This window comes from Castanea sativa, chromosome 7 (assembly GCF_040712315.1).
Source record: "Castanea sativa cultivar Marrone di Chiusa Pesio chromosome 7, ASM4071231v1".
NCBI classification, from domain to species: Eukaryota; Viridiplantae; Streptophyta; class Magnoliopsida; order Fagales; family Fagaceae; genus Castanea; species Castanea sativa.
In genome coordinates, this window is record NC_134019.1 from 43088982 (window position 1) to 43106832 (window position 17851).

A 17851-nucleotide genomic window follows, 5' to 3' on the forward strand; every position below is an offset into this window, starting at 1 on the left:
CCACTTATCTTTGTCATGAAGCAATATTTGCACTTGCATTTGGTATGAAGTTGTACCATCATTTGCCTTTGTAATGAAGCTGCACCAACACTCTTCTTTTTCCATAAAGTTGCCTCGAAACTTTATTGGCATTGAAGCCACCCAATACTCATCTTTTCCATAAAGTCACGTCAACACTTCATTCGCACCGAAGCTGTGTCAACATTCATTTTTGCCATAAAGCCACATCAACACTTCATTTGCACTGAAGCCATGTTAATACTCATATTTTCCATGAAGCCAAGTCAACACTCCACATTGGCACTTGCACTCGCATTGAAGTTTCACCAATATTGGCATAAACACTCAACAACATCATGAGGATAAACACTCATATAGGCATTTTCGTAAACAGATGGCATGTTACATTCAACAACATCCAAAACATGCAAAGATGAACACAAAGCACTATCCATGGCAATAAACACAAAGGGTCAAGGATCATACTTAGGTAATTAAACCAGAACAAGTGTACCCGCTTTAATACCAATTGAAAGCTCAATTAGTGTGAAAACACTAATGCTTGTTTAGACTCACAATTTTAAAAAACACGGCTTAATTGCTTTTACTCTAACTTATCTAATTACGGAACAAGAGTAAATGAAGCACAATAACTGGAACTACTCTCTAAGCCATAACCATAAGCAAGCAACAATAAATATAAGGTTTAAAAAGTAAGGGAGGAGAGATGCAAACACAAGATAACACCTACATGTGTTATCAAAGAGGAAATCGAAGAACTCGGTGAAAAACCTCTTCGCGATCCCTTCAAGTCGGAATCGATCCACCAGTGAATAAGTTGAAGTACACGAATATTAGAAAGACACTCCATGCTCCAACTACCAACGGACTTCTTGGAGTCTTGTCTTCACTAGTTATTCAGATCCTACAATACATCCTGATTGCATCTGCCAAGCCTCACTAGCTTCTTTTGGCAAATCTCAAATGCTTCCTAAGCTCCAAAACACTCTCTACACTTTGAATAGGTGTGGATTGTGTTTGGGTACAAATCTCCTCTCAAGATATAACAATGGGAGAGGAAAAGAGAAGAGACTACAAAGGAATTCTCACTTAAGGATAAGTAGCTCTCTCTTTAAAAGGTGGGTGTGTTGTAAGAACCTCTCTAGGGATTTCTACTGAATAGCCTACTTACAATTTTGTGAGTAATGAGAGTATATATAGTATGAGTGAAGAGTATAAGAGTCACACTTAAAACCTCCAGGCAGAGAGTTTTGTAGGTCACTTTGCAACTTGGCCTGAGTTGCAAAATGACTCGCGAAATACAGCTTGACACTTGACTTTCAACTTCTAGCATGTGCTTCTCATGTGACTTACATGGGTTGCACCACTCACAAGCCGAGTCGCGAGATCAACTTCTTGAGCAAACTTCACCAACTTAATACTAAACTCATTACAAATAAATTCCACAAAATGCAAGTAAATAAATTATTGCAATTACAACACTTTTTGTCATGGAATAAAGCCAACATAAAACGTAGTTGTAAATCACAACTTTACACAACGAACAAATGCCATAAAATCCTATAAGTTCTTATTGTGTGTTTAAAAATGGTCATTTTATTCTTTTGACTAAAACCTCTAATATAATCTAGATTCTAGGATTAGGGCACTTGAAATAGAGAGTATTTCATGATTCAGATTTTATTTTCTTACATTGAATAGTATACATATTGTCACCTCATATTAAAATTTAAATGACATAACACTACTCATTAGATACATGTTTAAATTTATAATATTTAATTGGAAACAATGAAACGGATCCATTTTAAAATGCATATTTTTAAAACTTCCATTATAGAGCCTTATAACATATTAGCATCATGCCATCACACCTTTTACTACAACAGAAGAGTTTGTTTATCATTTTGATTTAAAACATATAATTTATTAATTTCTCTAAAGAAGAAACATCTGGCTACATATGTATCTTAACAGCAATAATACTAGAAAGCATTTGTATTTGTATTTCAGTTCAAGAAATCTTAAGCTTGCCACAATCAAAATCAGCCTTTTTCAGCTGTAAGCCAGCCAAGAATGTAGCTAAATTTTATCCCTTAGGAAGTTCATCATTTTGCCATTACTTTGTTGGATAAAACCAGCAATGTAAGCTATACTAATGAGTTCAATGCTCCTCCACTTCCTCTCTTTGGCATATTTCTTCAACCCCATTTCAATCCTCTTATATTCATCCAATTCTCTTTCATCTTTCGATTTTGATTCCATACTTGTTTCATCAGATACTGCCTTAGCAAGACACCTTGTTGAAACAACACTATCTTCTAGAGTAGCACAACCACCTTGGCCAATGTCTGGGGTCATGGGGTGGAGTGCATCACTAGCTACACAAACATATATCTGTACCTTAATGGGTATGGTATTAAACTATTTAGTTTTGTGTTTTCTATGACAACCCTTATTCAATTAGGCCCTTCTCCAAGCTTGCTTAACACAAAATGCTTCATTTTAGCTGGGCTATATTCTCTCTCTCTCTCTCTCTCTCTCTCTCTCTCTCCAAAGAAAAGAAAATGAACAACAATTTTGATATGGCCACATGTTTATTCTAGTGAACAAAATGCATTACAATTCTATATACTAACCAAACTTATGCATTAAAATTATAATTATTTAGAAAAAAAGAAAAAAAGAAAAGCCAAAATTGAATTAAATTGAGTATAATGCATCCATGAACAAAAGCATAAGGTAGACAAAAAATCAAAATCGGCCATGTGCACATATTACTAAACACAAATATTTTAATAATTTGCTTAGAAGTCCTGATTCGAAAACATCGTTGTTTTTTTTTAAATTTTTTTTATATTGATTCACCACTTAAAATACTTGTATTATACACAAATCATTTCAATTCATATTGAAAGTTATGAAAGGAATAGAATATTCTCCCTATTTTACTTAAAATATGGAAATTTCATATCTTGATCAATAGTTTAGTTTTGGATCTAACTGTGTATAGAATGCTATAGGTCATTTAATAATTTAAATGACATGACCCTAAATATTTGTATTATTTATTTTGAATCATAAAATGAATCAATTTAAATTAAGATTTAAATTTTTATTTCATGGTAGACGATGCCACTAGACAAGAAAAACCAGAAAAATTGTCTTGAATAACGATGAGTCGATGTCAAATATCTCAATTAGCACATCCTCTCACTTTATACTTATGTCAATTGTTAAAATGAAAAACCAAATAGCAATAATAATGCGAAACATATGTGTATGCATGATTGCATTCAAGAAATGCTGAGCTTCCCACAATCAAAATCGGCTCTCTTCAACTGTAACCCAGCTAAGAATGCAGGCAATATATTTTCTCTTAAGAAGGATGTCACTTGTCCATTACCCCCTTGTACAAAACCAACAAAATAAGCTGTACTTATGAGTTCAATGCTTCTCCATCTCCTCTCTTTGGCATACTTCTTCAACCCCATCTCAATCCTCTTATATTCCTCTCCTTCTCTATCACCTTTCCCTTTTGCTTCCTCTATTTGTTCTTTTAGTAAAGCCCCAGCAAGACACCTTGCCAAAACAACACCATCTTCTAAGGCAGCACAACCACCTTGGCCAATTTCTGGGGTCATGGGGTGTAGTGCATCACCAGCTACACATACATTGTCTTTGTTGATATTTCCCCAAAAAAGCTCCCAGGGATGTCTATACCTTAATGGGGATGATATAATGGAATCCAGTTTAGTATTTTCAACAGTGGCCTTTATTTCATCAGGTACATATTCATTTCCTAACTTGCTTAAGACAAATTGCTTCATTTTAATTGGGTCATCTTCTCTCTCTTTATCTACAAGATATGAATAAAAAAAAATTGTTAGAGATGATATTTTTTATGATTGTTGAAACGATCTGCTGTGATTGGAGCAACATCATTTTTACCTGGATCCACCACTAACAACAATTTAATTACACTCCAATTACAATAGATCATATCAACCATTGTCAAAAAAATTTGGAAAAAATTGTGTTGAAAGAGTTTTTATTTATTTTTGTTGATAATTGTGTTCCTAGACTTTATTGAATAAACAATGTGGACTATGATTATATTGGAAAATTATTAATATGGAAATTGGATTCAAGTAACCAATCATCTTGAATTGGGTCTTACACTATGCATCCATGCACAAAAAATAATGTAGACAAAAAACCAAAATTGGTTGTATGCACAGATTACTAAACACACCTATTTTCATAATTTGCTTAGATGAGTAGTTGTGATTTGAAAACATCATCTTTTATAATAATTCACCAATTAAACTACATGTATTATGCATAAATCATTTTAATTCACATTACAGTTATGAAAGGTGTAGACACCGCATTTTGTACCCCTCATGACTCGGGCCCCCATTCTCCAATGATGATGAAATTATAAGGCCTAAGGTTGGTTTAGGGCCCAATCAGATTACAAATTGACTTGAGAGATGTTACAATGGAAAATATAACTTTTTATGAGCAAGTAAATCTATTTTTGGAAAATAAAAGGCCAAGGAAACCCTCGGCCTGCGCACACAGGCCAAGACTTGCAGTCGCAGGTTTGATGCATGCGTACGCAAGCACGGACTTGCGCACGTTGCTAAAGGTTCAAGTACCTATGAAAGGTAAGTTTTCTGCATTAATGTTGAGGTTTGGAACCAATCCCACATCGTCTAAGAGCCATTTCGAACCCCTATTTTCTCACTATATAAAGATATACATGACACCTTTTCAAAACACATAGAAAATCCTAAGGGAAAACCTAAGATTCACTAGAATTAGTGAATCAAAGAGGGAGTTTTTCACAAAACATCCTCAAGTCAATTTTATTTGATTAGAAACTTTTCTGGTCTTGATATTTCGAGTTTAAGATTACTAATCACTTTTATATTTAATTGTGAATAGATTAATTGAAGGGAATGGTCAAAATCAAGCTTGAAAAGCTTCTTGTTGAGGTATTGAGTTCTAAGTTTTTCTTTTTCATTTCTTTACCTCTTTTTGATTTAATCCTTTTGTTTTCCTTGTTTCCTTTGTCTCTTTATATTATAACATGTTTGTTTAGCCTAGGTTTTCTTTGCTTTATGATTTTATGCATGTAAGGTTGTTAGATTTAAGTTTTGCTCTATTTTCTATGTTTCTGTGTTGCTAGGTTAGTGTTTAGGGTGTGTCTATGTACGCAGTCCTATGTATGTGCACGTAATCATGCCCAGAAACCCTAATTCAAGCTTTTTTGTTTTTGTTTCTTTGTTCCTTCCACATGATATGCTTTTGTTTTGCCCCTATTTTATGATTTTGAGCCTATGTTTCTTTGTTTGTATGCTTGTTTGCTTTAACAAGCTAGATTAGGGTTTCTTTTCTTACTTTAATACCTTGAACATGCATTCATATGTCCATCCATTGACGCATAAGTGTTAAGATGCAGTAAGGTAAGCGAGGTAAGTCATGCATTCACATGAACATGCATTGGGTCTATGTTGGATGATGAATATGAACGTGTTTGTTTGGATGATTCGTTCTTAAGGTAATCACATGTTTATTTGAATTTTGCCATGTTCGTGTTTCTGCCATTTACACTTGCTGCTTTGTTTTGAATGAGTTGTTTGCCATGATAGATATATGCTAGGATTGGTTGTTTGCCATTATAGATGTATGATAGGGTTTGGGATGAAATGCCATGTTGTATGCTTAGATGTATGCTAGTGTGTGTGCGTGTTAAGGTGCAAATGTTGAATGTGCCTTTAATAGGATTAAGACGTAAAACACAATAAATGGAAGCCGACCTACGGGTTGGGCGGTTTTGGGTGTTTAACACTTTCCCAAAATCGTACCTAAACTCCGAACCCATACACTGGTAGTAAAATCAGTTCTTCCATGTAAGGGCGCTATATTCATGGTTCCTAGATAATAAACATAGGTGGTGACTCCTTGTTTTTCTCCACCCCGGTCTACTCGACGAAGGCGTACTCCCTCATTGCACCCAAAAAAGGAATAGAATTTTCTCTCCATTTTACTTAAAATGGAGAAGTTTCATATCACGTTTAGTAATTTACTTTTGGATCTAACTATGTATAGAATGCTAGGTCAATTAATAATTTAAATGACGTGGTACTAGATACACTTATAAATATCTATTATTCTAAAAAAAGATTTGTAATATTTATTATGAATCATAAAATGAATCCATTTAAATTAGAGATGAAATGAAATAAGTTATGAAAAAATTGTGTATCCTAGATTTCTTGTTCCAATTAACATGCTCCAAAAAGCAAAGAATCAGGCAAGTATTGAATTGGTCTGGGGCTCACCTTTGCTTGTTGTCAAAAACCAATAGACGCTAGTGTCATCATAAGGAAGAAAACCTGATCGGAATCCTTTCCCAAAGAACATAAAGGACTTAGGTTCAAACCCATGATTGTATTTGAAATTTACGCAACCCCTAATGGCAACTCTCTTTGTGAAAGTTGGTGCCTTGAAGCCCAGCCACTTTGCCACCACTGAGTTCACTCCGTCACACCCAATCAACACCTTTCATTTACAAAGTTGATACTCAAATAAGGCCCAAGTAATTATACAATAAAACACAAATAGTTTAAGTACTACATTAATTAAGTATATTAAAAATTTCATAGATGCTTTTGAGTTTAATTCTGTTAAGCCCCCCTCCAAAAAAAAAGGGTCTAGTGAGTTTAGCTAGTGGAAAAGGAGTGAATTGTGAGTTTATTGCGGATTTGAATCTAAATTCTCCTATAGAGAAGATTTGAAATATGCTACTAATTCACAAATCTCTTGATATTATTTGTAAAAGTTAGAATACTGTTTTTGAGATTGGCTTAGGATTCTAGATTCCCACATCATTAATTACTAAAGAGTGAGATATATGTGACCTAATTGAGCAAGTATTCATTTTGAGTTTGATTTGGGGTTCACATCTATAAAATCTTGGACAATTTTACTCCAAATCAATTTGGAAGTGTTAAGGACATATTTTATGTAGTTGGCTAATCTTTTGACAAAACGCACTTTACTTGTATTTGGGTAGATCTAGGATGTGTTTAATACTTCAAAGAACATATTGTTCAAGTCTAGTATTAAAGCCATGAAGATTGGACCAAGAAACAAGTGAAGAAAAAGTGTTCACTAAAGCTGGACAGATAGCTGGACACCTGCTGGACACCTACGGACAACTGTTCAACAGTTGCTTGACAGATAGCTATTTATCGAGATTTAATGAATGAAGCTCGACAGCTTCTCAATCGATTGAGCAGCTATCGAGGTTACGGGAATTTAGATTTCCAGATTTGATTTTCGGCCCATACTTTTGTATTTGTGTAGGGTTTCTTTTCTCACAACCCTAGACATATATAAGGCTTATTTTAGAGGCCGTCACATAAGAGAATAAAAAAGAGAATATATGCAAAAGGTGACCGAAGCCTTATTCTCTCAGAAAGAAGCTACTGTGTCTTTGCGCCTTAGGGTTTTGCAACGAAGTGCTTCTTGATCTTTATTGTTGATGAAGTGAATAACTTTGTAACCAACATTCTTCTTTCTCAAGTTGGTGAGTGAGTCACGTATTGGGATTCGTGCAAAGGAGTGAGTCACGTACTGGGATCCATGCATCAAAGGGTGGCGTTCATATATTCAAGAGTTCAAAGGTTCTGAAGCGGTAGAAGGTTTCTGCTGTGAGTTCATCTACGGAGATTGTAGAGTCCAGGGACAAAGGTTTTGTACTAGATCTGAAACATCGCTTTACTATAGTGAATTGCTTTTCAAGAAGGTTCTCCCCCAGGTTTTTTACTATGAAACTGGTTGGTTTCATTGGTTTTCCTGGGTCATCATATCTTGTCTTATTTACTTTTCTTCTGCATATGATTTTGACATGATATTGATGTTTGTTTGTTTTAACAAATTTTATGCATAATAAACTTAATTCACAACTTGGGTTTAAAAACTTGTTAATTCTATCAACCAGGGTCTAAATTTCCCAACAAGTGGTATCAAAGCGGGTACACTCTAATTGGATTAATTTTCTGAGTGTGATCCTTGACCCCCGTTGTTATGGATCGTTGACAATCTCTTTTGATTCCTCCTTTATTTGATGGCACTAATTATGCGTATTGAAAAGTTCGTATGAAAGTGTTTTTGTAGGCTTTAGGTGAATAGGTATGGCAAACTGTTGAAGTTGGTTGGATTAAGCCAAAGGAATCGTCGGTGGATTAGGATGATGCAACAATCATAGCGGCAAATTTCAACAGTAGGGCCTTGAATGCTTTGTTTTGTGGGGTTACCAATGATGAATTCAAGAACATATCTTCCACGAAAGTTGCCAAGGAAGCATGGACCATTCTTGAGACCACCTATGAAGGTACTATGGCTGTGAAGACTGTGAAGCTTCAAAGACTCACTAGTAGTTTTGAAGAAATAAGGATGGCGGAGGATGAGACCTTTGATGAGTTTTATGCTAAACTCAAGGATATTGTGAATTCTGCCTTCAACCTTGGAGAGTCTATAGCAGAATCTACAATTGTTAAGAAAATCCTTAGGTCCTTACCTGAAAGATTCTATGTCAAGATCACTGCCATTGAAGAAGCAAAGGACATTGATCAAATTCCTTTGACTGAGCTTGTAGGGAACCTTCAAACCTATGAGATGGGATTAGGCTTAATGGGAAAAGGTGAGAAGAGCAAAAATTTAGCTCTTAGAGGTATAGAGGAAGAAATTGAGGACTCTGAAGATGAAGATGAAGATGATGATGATGATGAGGATGAGGATCTAACCTTCATAACTGATGAGATTATCAAGCTTCTTCAATTTAAGAAAAAGGATAAGGACAAACCTCCTAGGAAATCTAAGAAGCCCCTCATCCAATGCTATGAATGCAAAGGTTTTGGTCATATGAGGATAAAGTGCCCAAACTACCTTATGAAGGAAAAGGCCAAGAAGTCAGAAGATAAAGGGTTGATTGCTACTTGGAGTGACACTGAGAATGACTCTTCTGATGAGTATATGGATGAATATAGTCATGTTATGTCCTTTGCTGCCTCAACCGATAAGGTGGTTATGGAGAGTGCTAGTGACAGTGATGATTCCTCTGATGATGAAGTGTCCAAGAAGATGACCCTTCAGGAAACCTATGATAAGCTATGCACTGAATTCATAAAATCTGAAAAGACTTCTCATCTTTGTAGAAAAGAGCTTAACGAGGTAAAAATTGAAAAAGCTAAATTGTTAGTCAAACTAGATGAAACTACAAGGTTAGTTGAGACTCTCATTGTGGAGAACACCTCATTAGAAGAGAAGGTCAAGAATCTCGAGGTTGAGCTTAGTCAGGCTAGAACTCAAATGGAGAGAATGTCTAGTGCAAAATTTGATGAGGTTTTGAGTGCTCAAAATCCTAGTTCTAATAAGACTGGCTTAGGATATGCTATCTCCTCCGACCCCTCCTTTTCCACGGCTTCTAGATCAAGGACTGTCATTGTGCCTCAGTTTGAGAAAGGTAATAAAGGTATGAAATCCAAAACTGTTTTGGCTAATTCTAAATCGTTTGTTAGACCTCATGTTTGTCACCATTGTGGTTTTTCTGGATACATTCGTCCTAATTGCTTTAAGTTGTATCCTCAAAAGCAAGTGTCCAAATGGTCACAAGTTTCCTCTCAAGGACCTACACCTTTGTTTGGAGAGTTATTAAAAGCCTTGGGCTTTTTAACTCAATTTCAGGAGAATTTTAATTCTTTTATGTCCTTTAGTAGTCATACTAGGACACATGCATTTTCATCTTCACGGCCAAAGACTCGTGCTGTGTGGGTGAGAAAGGAGCCTAAGACTTAATTTTTTTTTTTTATTATTGTTCTCTGCTTTAATTCTTTCTATCTAAAGTAGGACTCTCTTTGCTTGATTTCTTATCTGCTTTTGGAATCATGCTTTCATGCATCTGCACCTTTCTATCATGTCTTCATGCATTTGCATATTTCTTTCATGCTTTCATGTTGTTTATCTGTTTTTGTTTGATTGTTTAGTTTTTATTTTGTTTTGTTTTCAAAATAAAAAAAATGAAAAAAAAATCAGAAAAATACAAAAACAATATGTGTTTGTGTACATTGGTTCTTGTGAATCTTAAAATGGTCATTGAAACAGAGTTTTCTAAACTTTGTATCTCTTGTAACTTAGATGAGCATTCTTATGCACAATTAAGCAAGTGAGTTTTGTGGCTCTTTGTTTGTGATGAGTAAGGTTAAGTGATCTCTTGTACTTAATACTCATATCACTCTTTTTGACTGGTAGGACTAGAAAATCTTAAGAGAAAGGCATAAATAACCATCTCACCACTGTTACCCGCCAATCATGAAATGACATCTGTATGCTTCGGCATAGTAAAAGTGCAACGTAAAAAAAGCCTAACATAATTGGGTATTTCTTTTCTCTTATATACACATGCATGGTTTGCTTAATACAAGAAAATATGCAAAGAAATATAAGCAAAAAGAGCAAAATGTTTTAAATATGATTGCAAGCGTGTTTTCTAGGAGATGTGGGAGTTATAGGATGTATTTCGAAGGTGATAGTCCTCATCAAATAGTTATGATTGTGTGTGAGTTAAAGTGATTTTTTCATATCTCAAATCGTCATAACATAGAGACACTTATGCATTCTTGCGATGTTTTCACACACAACGCGCAATATTCTTTGTTACTTTTGATACATGTGCAAGTACAATGTGATTTGGCCATCACAAGGTTTACATGTGTTGATGTATACTCACTAAACTGCCTTGACTTGTTTTTGAAATATAAAATCGGTTAGACTTGTTTAGTGTGTGTGTGTGTTTTTTTTTGGAGCTATATGCTTATCTCTTTGTCGTTTGAGAGATATTTTTAAGAGGTTAAAATGTTGGTTGGATCTTTGGCTATGTTGCATGTTTGATTGCATTCATATTTGTGTTTTTCTCTTCTTGAAAAATTGGTTTTAAGCTATCTTGACACCTTTCAATACCTGGCTTATCTATCGAGATCTTCAGTGATTTTTTATCACAATCTTGACACTTCTCGATAGCTAGGTGGATCGATCGAGAAAGTTCCTATCCCCTTGATAGTTTCTCGATAGCTGTTCGATCCATCGAGGTATGCTCGATAGCTTCTTGACACCTCTCGATCCATTGAGATTCTCTTGCTTGCATTGTTTTTCACATGTTTTGCATGTTTCTCTTATCTTGTCATCCATAGCATCTTGTTTTCATTACATTCATGCATTTTTATGGATTTTTTGTACCCCCTTGATCATCCTTGATCATCTTTATGTTTCTCGAGTAAAGTTTTATAGCTTCCTGTACCCTCTGTCAATCGTGACAAAAAGGGGGAGAAATTGGAGAATTTGTAGTTTCTTTCTTTAAGATTCTACAAGTTAGGGGGAGAAATACATGCCCTTGTAAGAGTCGTGTTTCATCTTATTAGGGGGAGTGTTTACCTCCTTGTTGTTGTAGGAGCTACTTTTAGCTTCTTGTTCTTGTACCTTAGGTCTTGTGACCATGTTTACATACATTGTGCTTATCTTTGATACATATATGTGATGATGTATGTTTTCTTCACCTATCTCTACATGTGTTGTTTTTTCTTTTTCTTTATACACATGCTTCTTTATTTGTATGCAATCTTTTATTTCTGTTTCACACTAAGATGCCTTGATGAGTTTTGTTTAAGTGTTTCAGAAATACAGGTTGTCAAAGTTTTCAAGAGTTTATGTTAGGATAGATTTTATTGTATTTAACAAATGAGTATGGGTTGAGTGATTTACGACTTTTCTTATATGTTCATTTGTTTGTTGTGGTTTTATCACGGATTGCCAAAGGGGGAGATTGTTAAGGACCTATTTTATGTAGTTGGCTAATCCTTTGACAAAACACACTTTACTTGTATTTGGGTCGGTCTAGGATGTGTTTAATACTTCAAAGAACATGTTGTTCAAGTCTAGTATTAAAGCCATGAAGATTGGACCAAGAAACAAGTGAAGAAAAAGTGTTCACTAAAGCTGGATAGATAGCTAAACATCTGCTAGACATCTGCGGACAGTTACTCGATAGATGCTCGATAGATAGCTATCTATCGAGATTTAATGAATGAAGCTCGACAGCTTCTCGATCAATCGAGAAGCTATCGAGGTTAAGGGAATTCAGATTTCCAGATCTAATTTTCAGCCCATGCTTTTGTATTTGTGTAGGGTTTCTTTTCTCACAACCCTAGACATATATAAGGCTTATTTTAGAGGTCGTCACATAAGAGAATAAAAAAGAGAACATATGCAAAAGGTGACCGAAGCCTTATTCTCTCAGAAAGAAGCTATTGCGTTTTTGCGCCTTAGGGTTTTGTAACCAAGTGCTTCTTGATCTTCATTGTTGATGAAATGAAGAACTTTCCAGCCAACATTCTTCTTTCTCAAGTTGGTGAGTGAGTCACGTACTGGGATCCGTGCATCAAAGGGTGGCGTTCATATATTGAAGAGTTCAGAGGTTCTGAAGCGGTAGAAGGTTTCTGCTGTGAGTTCATCTACGAGAATTATAGAGTCTAGGGACAAAGGTTTTGTACTAGATCTGAAACTTCTCTTTACTATAGTGAATTGCTTTTTAGAAAGGTTTCCCCCCAGGTTTTTTACTGTGAAACTGGTTGGTTTCATTAGTTTTCTTAGGTCATCATATCTTGTCTTATTTACTTTTCCATTGCATATGATTTTGACATGATATTGATGTTTGTTTGTTTTAACAAGTTTTATGCATAATAAACTTAATTCACAACTTGGATTTAAAAACTTGTTAATTCTATCAACCAGGGTCTAAATTTCCCAACAGGAAGAATTTCCTTCCACTTATTACATGGAGATTGATAAAACTATTCTCATGTATTACTTAAACAATTTATGATCACTTATTATATAATGTATTTAAAGACACACGTCGACGATTTTATTAGTCCTGCATAATGAATTGGAAATTGTTTCCTTGAATCTTTCAACTACTCCATAGTCCTTACCTAATCCAAGAAGAAATCAATATCCACTTTTGACAATTTATGATAATATATGAATTGAACATATGTGGGCCTAATATAAGATAATTGTGGGCCCATAAGATAAACAGTCCACTCATCTACAAAATCTTTAAAAATCATGTGTATTTTCAGGGCGTATATTAAAAGTGAAAATGCATATATTCAATATATGAGATAATAACGGTATTTATTAGGTCTTTTTTTTTTTTCTATCAAATAAATGCTCTCAACATTTACAACTTGAATATTACCCCAGAAAATGACCCAAAAGCAAGAAAAAAAAAACTATAGGTGATAGTGATACTAACACTTGGGTGAATTTACCTTAGTCTTGAGAATGGATCCATCTGCAAGATGCACAAGCTTATAATAGCCTGATATCTCTATAGAAACCACCTTGGAAGAGAATCTAATGGTGCCACTTGGGAGCTCCTTTGCAAGGGCTTCCAACAACAGCATCCTATTCACACAGCGAGCTTCGTGGTCTCCACTGCGCAAATAGCAATTACCAGGCTTGCTTAAAGTATCTTAATTATGAGTTATAACATTAAAATAAAATTATTAGAATTGTTACAATTGTACATAAATTTTGGTTACCTATAACTAGGAGTGTGAGGAAGAGTTGCAAGGGAAATTACCCAATGTTAATCCCACTTAAGTGATCGAGGTTCTAGGAAGGATTGCACTTGATAGCCCAAAAACTTTTAGTACTGCACCAGATAGTGACTAGGGATAGCAAATGGGGGTGAAAACGAAAGTGGGGCAAGCTATGGTGTGACAAGATGAAGCCGGGCTTTGGGCCCTTTTCTTACTTCATAGTTGGGCTTGGGCTTAGACTATATTGATCCACTTTTAGAGTTTTCATCCTCGTTGGACTCCACACACATGCTAATAATTTTGATATCGATTTGATTTCTTGTTATTGGGACCGGGGGGTCGAATATAGGTCGGAATGAAATGGGATGTCTACAATATGAATTTGGATTTGGGTGATTAAAACCTAATTGCCTTAATTGGATGTTTAAAAATGTCAAGGATTTAGATTTGACAAATCCACAAAAGATTTAAACATTCAATTCCTTAGATTGAAATAACTTCTAAATTCATGGAATTTTAGAAATCCTTAAGACATACTTGAATAAATTTTAAATTTTATAATTTCAAACCATCTATAAAACGCATCCAAACAAGGAATTTAAAATTTTATAGATTTAAAATCAAGGCATTTCAAATTTATTACTTTAAAATTTAAATTCAAATTCAAATTCAAGTATCCAAATACAACCTTTAGTTCATCTAACATGTGAGCAGATTGATTAGCATGTTGAAGAGAAAAGAAAATAAATGTGTAGACTCCAATAGGTAATCTTGAAGTAACAATCCGATAGGTAATCCTGAAGTAGCAATCCGATCCCCTATTGAAGAATACATTTTCTCTCTCTTCTATTATTTACCTAAAAAAATAGAATTCAAATGGTTTTTCTTTTTTTTGGTCGTTGCCTGTAAATATCTAGAATTAAAAAAAGAAAAAAGAAAAAGAAAAGTGGAAATCCATCTTCCACGAAGTTTATCATGATTGAAAATCCAAATGGAGGAGAGGTGGACTTTGAGCAGGGATAGAAATATATTAGCATAGAGATGAGCAATCTTTAGTTCATTGGATTAAAAAAAAAAAAAGAATTCGTATCTGATTTTGAAAAACAAAAAGCAAAAGGTGGCGCGGGCAATGCTAGGCGTGACTTGAGCACAAATATTAATAGTATTAGAATGCAGGCCGAGTTATATGTATGTATGTATGTATTAATTGTATATCAATTTTCTTCATAGTTTTAGTATCTTTTAATCTCTAAGGCATTTTTTTATTATTATATTTATTTATTAATTAAATTAATATTTATGCATTTTGTTTTGCTATCCCTAATTAAGTACTTGACACTGGTGAGAGACAAGAATCATGGCAGTAAGAGTATTAAGGGTCCGTTTGGATAGAACTTATTGCTGAAAACTGAAAACACTGTAGCAAAATAATTTTTAAATGTGTGAATAGTGCCGTGGGACCCATTTTTAATGAAAAAGTTGCTGAAAAGTGAAATTTGTGGGTCCATAAACAGTGCACGGATGCACTGTTCATGAGGAATTAGTCAACAACTACGGCTTGAAAAAAAAAAAAAACTGAAAACGCGGGGCTTCAAAACGCAACGTGAAAACGTTGAATCCAAACGGGCAATAAGAGAGAATGTTTTGGAGGTTAGTAATAAGATGTGTGTAAATAGGATGAGACTGTAATACAATAGTTATCTTTGTGACTTTGTCAATGCAATAATTATCTCAATCTCATACCGTAATATATTTCATATATACTTCATATTTCTCATACTATGTGGGTCCTATGGGATCCATGTATTATTAGAGCGAGGAATGAAGATGCATATAGATCATGTACAAGATATTTTCTCCTGTCAATGTGCCCACAGAGAGAGAGAGAATTATAACTTGTATGATATAGGGGCAATATAACCATTGCTATCTGCAAGTACTTTAACTTACTGTTTTCCTTTGGCATCTAATGACATCGCTGCTGTTTGAACTCCTGAAATTGTAGAGGTAGCCAAATTCCTGCATACAATTAGCAGCTGGTCAGTATACATGGTATGCATGTTCTTGTATTTGAGATGGGAGCTAGCTAGTTAAAATTAACCAAATACATGTAGAAGTCTATGTATTTTCCAAGTTTTGCAATTACTATGGGAAATTCATTTTAATTAATTTTTTTTTCCTGAGTTATGCAGTGTCCGTTTGGCAAAGATTATTTTTGCCAACTTATTTTACTATTCAGCTTATTTTTATTACTATTCATGGGTCTCACTGTACTTTTTAGTACTATTCACAAGTCTTACTATACTATTTCAACTAACTATTACTATATCAGCAGTACTTTTTTTAAAAAAATTTTAGTTTCAATAAAATAAATGGATTCCAAATGGACCCTAATCTTTGCAAAAGGTTTTGCCTTCAAACTTTTTTCCCCCCTTTGAGTAGCCTTGAAATGATATTAGACATAGGTATCACTCAACTAGAGTGAATAAGTGTTGGTGGTTAGCTATTGTCATAGATTGATCATTAAGCTAACTTATACACTGAAGCTCTAACAAAACTAGAAAGCACCCAACAGTTTCTAGTTTTAGATAGTCTCGATTGTATTATTACACTACTAGCCTCTGAGCTTGTGCTCAAGCATATGCTTAGAGGCTCTTTTATTTTTTATTTTTTAAGTAAAGATTAATAATTTGTATCTATTACATTTAGAAATATATATATTTTTAGTTTTCAAACGAATAAAAATGATAAAATTTAGAAACAAGCAGCAATTGTAATTTTTTTTTTTAGCATAAAGGGAAAAAAATTGCCCGTGTGCTCAAAGCTTTTCTATTTTTTTTTAAATGTTACTAATTTGTATCTATTATAATTTAGAAATATTTTTTAAAAAAAATAAAAGGATAAACTTTGAAGATAAGTAATAATTGTAATTTCTTTTTTGAACGTGAAGGGAAAAAACTCCTAAATTTTAGGCGTTTTCTTTTTGAATTCAAAATGAAATTTGTTATTCAGCATTTATGACTCTATTTCTAAATAAAATTACTCTTTATCAACGAGGGCATTTTTGAACCACATAAAAGTCTAGTTGAATGAGAAGAATCCTCTTATATATAGTACTTAATTACAATTTTTTTTTAGTATTTGCACACAGGAGTAATTATTGGATACTCTCAAAATACTATAAATGTATACTCCTCACTCTCACATAATTGTAGATCCCGTTAATTAAATTCATAGTGGGACTCACAATTCATGTGAGACCAAAAAAAAAGTGCCACTAATTAAGACAGAAGAAGTCTACTAATTAGTACTTACCAATAAATCTGTTTATGTTGCTGTCGAAGGGAGTCACCAATGCCAACAGCATCTAAGGCCTTCCAACCATTTGTCCATATTCCGATGGCAAATCCTGTGATCCTCAAACTACCTGAGGATTCCAATACTAAGCTTCGAATACCCAACCTACGCAATATTTTCATTGTTAGTGTTGGTTTGGATTTGCTTATTTACTTGGAAGTATTAAGATATGCCAAGATTTATATTTTTTTTTATTCACTTAAAGCATTAGGATCTCTCCATTTTGAGAAAGCGAAGTTAATTCTAACAAACATGAAACTATAAGTAAATATGTTAAATAAAATTAAAAAAAAAAAAAAAAGACTGAACCAAAATGTACAAACATGTACATGGATATAAAAAAATTAGAGAGGAAGGGTACTTATGAAGTCCTAAGGATGTTGTAAGACCAGCAATTCCAGCTCCCACAATCACAATGTCTTGCACTTCTTCCATGATATTTTGCCTTTTTTTTCTTAGGAGAAGGAGATTTGGTAATGAGATATTTTCTTTCCCCAAGATAGAATGGATTCAAAGATAGTAATAGTGGACCTATATATAATGGCAGCAACATCAAGTTGATTGATGACAATGATGCTTAGAAAAGTAGAAGTTGATGACAAAAGCACATAAGAGGCAGTCTCTAGTCCAGCGGTCATGTGCGAATCCGAAAGTTAACTTGCTTGTTTGGATATGGAAGGCAACCGAGAGTTTGAAAATAGCAGCCCTGTAGGATAAATAAAATAATGGAATTTAAGTGTGTTTGGTAAAGGAGGGTGGAAAATAGGGGATGTAAATTCTTTTATTTGGTAAGGGGA

At 34.2% G+C, this 17851-nt stretch overlaps 1 protein-coding gene across 1 annotated transcript; it reads right to left on the bottom strand.

The window, feature by feature from the left end:
* Window positions 1–3183: 3183 nt before the first annotated feature.
* On the bottom strand, window positions 3184–17554 carry LOC142643508 (monooxygenase 2-like). The gene is made up of 6 exons (XM_075818163.1): window positions 17416–17554; window positions 17013–17159; window positions 15648–15716; window positions 13425–13590; window positions 6375–6594; window positions 3184–3880 (listed from the first exon to the last, which is right to left on the bottom strand). The coding sequence occupies exons 1-6, from the start codon at window positions 17487–17489 to the stop codon at window positions 3318–3320; spliced, it is 1239 nt and encodes a 412-aa protein (XP_075674278.1). The 5' UTR covers window positions 17490–17554; the 3' UTR covers window positions 3184–3317.
* Between the last annotated feature and the right edge of the window lie 297 nt (window positions 17555–17851).

Bases quoted from the DNA above. Each gene is read 5' to 3' on its own strand.
- LOC142643508 (XM_075818163.1), bottom strand. From the start codon at position 17,489: ATGGAAGAAGTGCAAGACATTGTGATTGTGGGAGCTGGAATTGCTGGT. The intron at 15,717-17,012 runs GTAAGTACTAAT...AATTGTATGCAG, and splicing joins CAACATAAACAGATTTATTG to GAATTTGGCTACCTCTACAA. The intron at 6,595-13,424 runs GTAAATTCACCC...TGTAAATGAAAG, and splicing joins GATCCATTCTCAAGACTAAG to GTGTTGATTGGGTGTGACGG.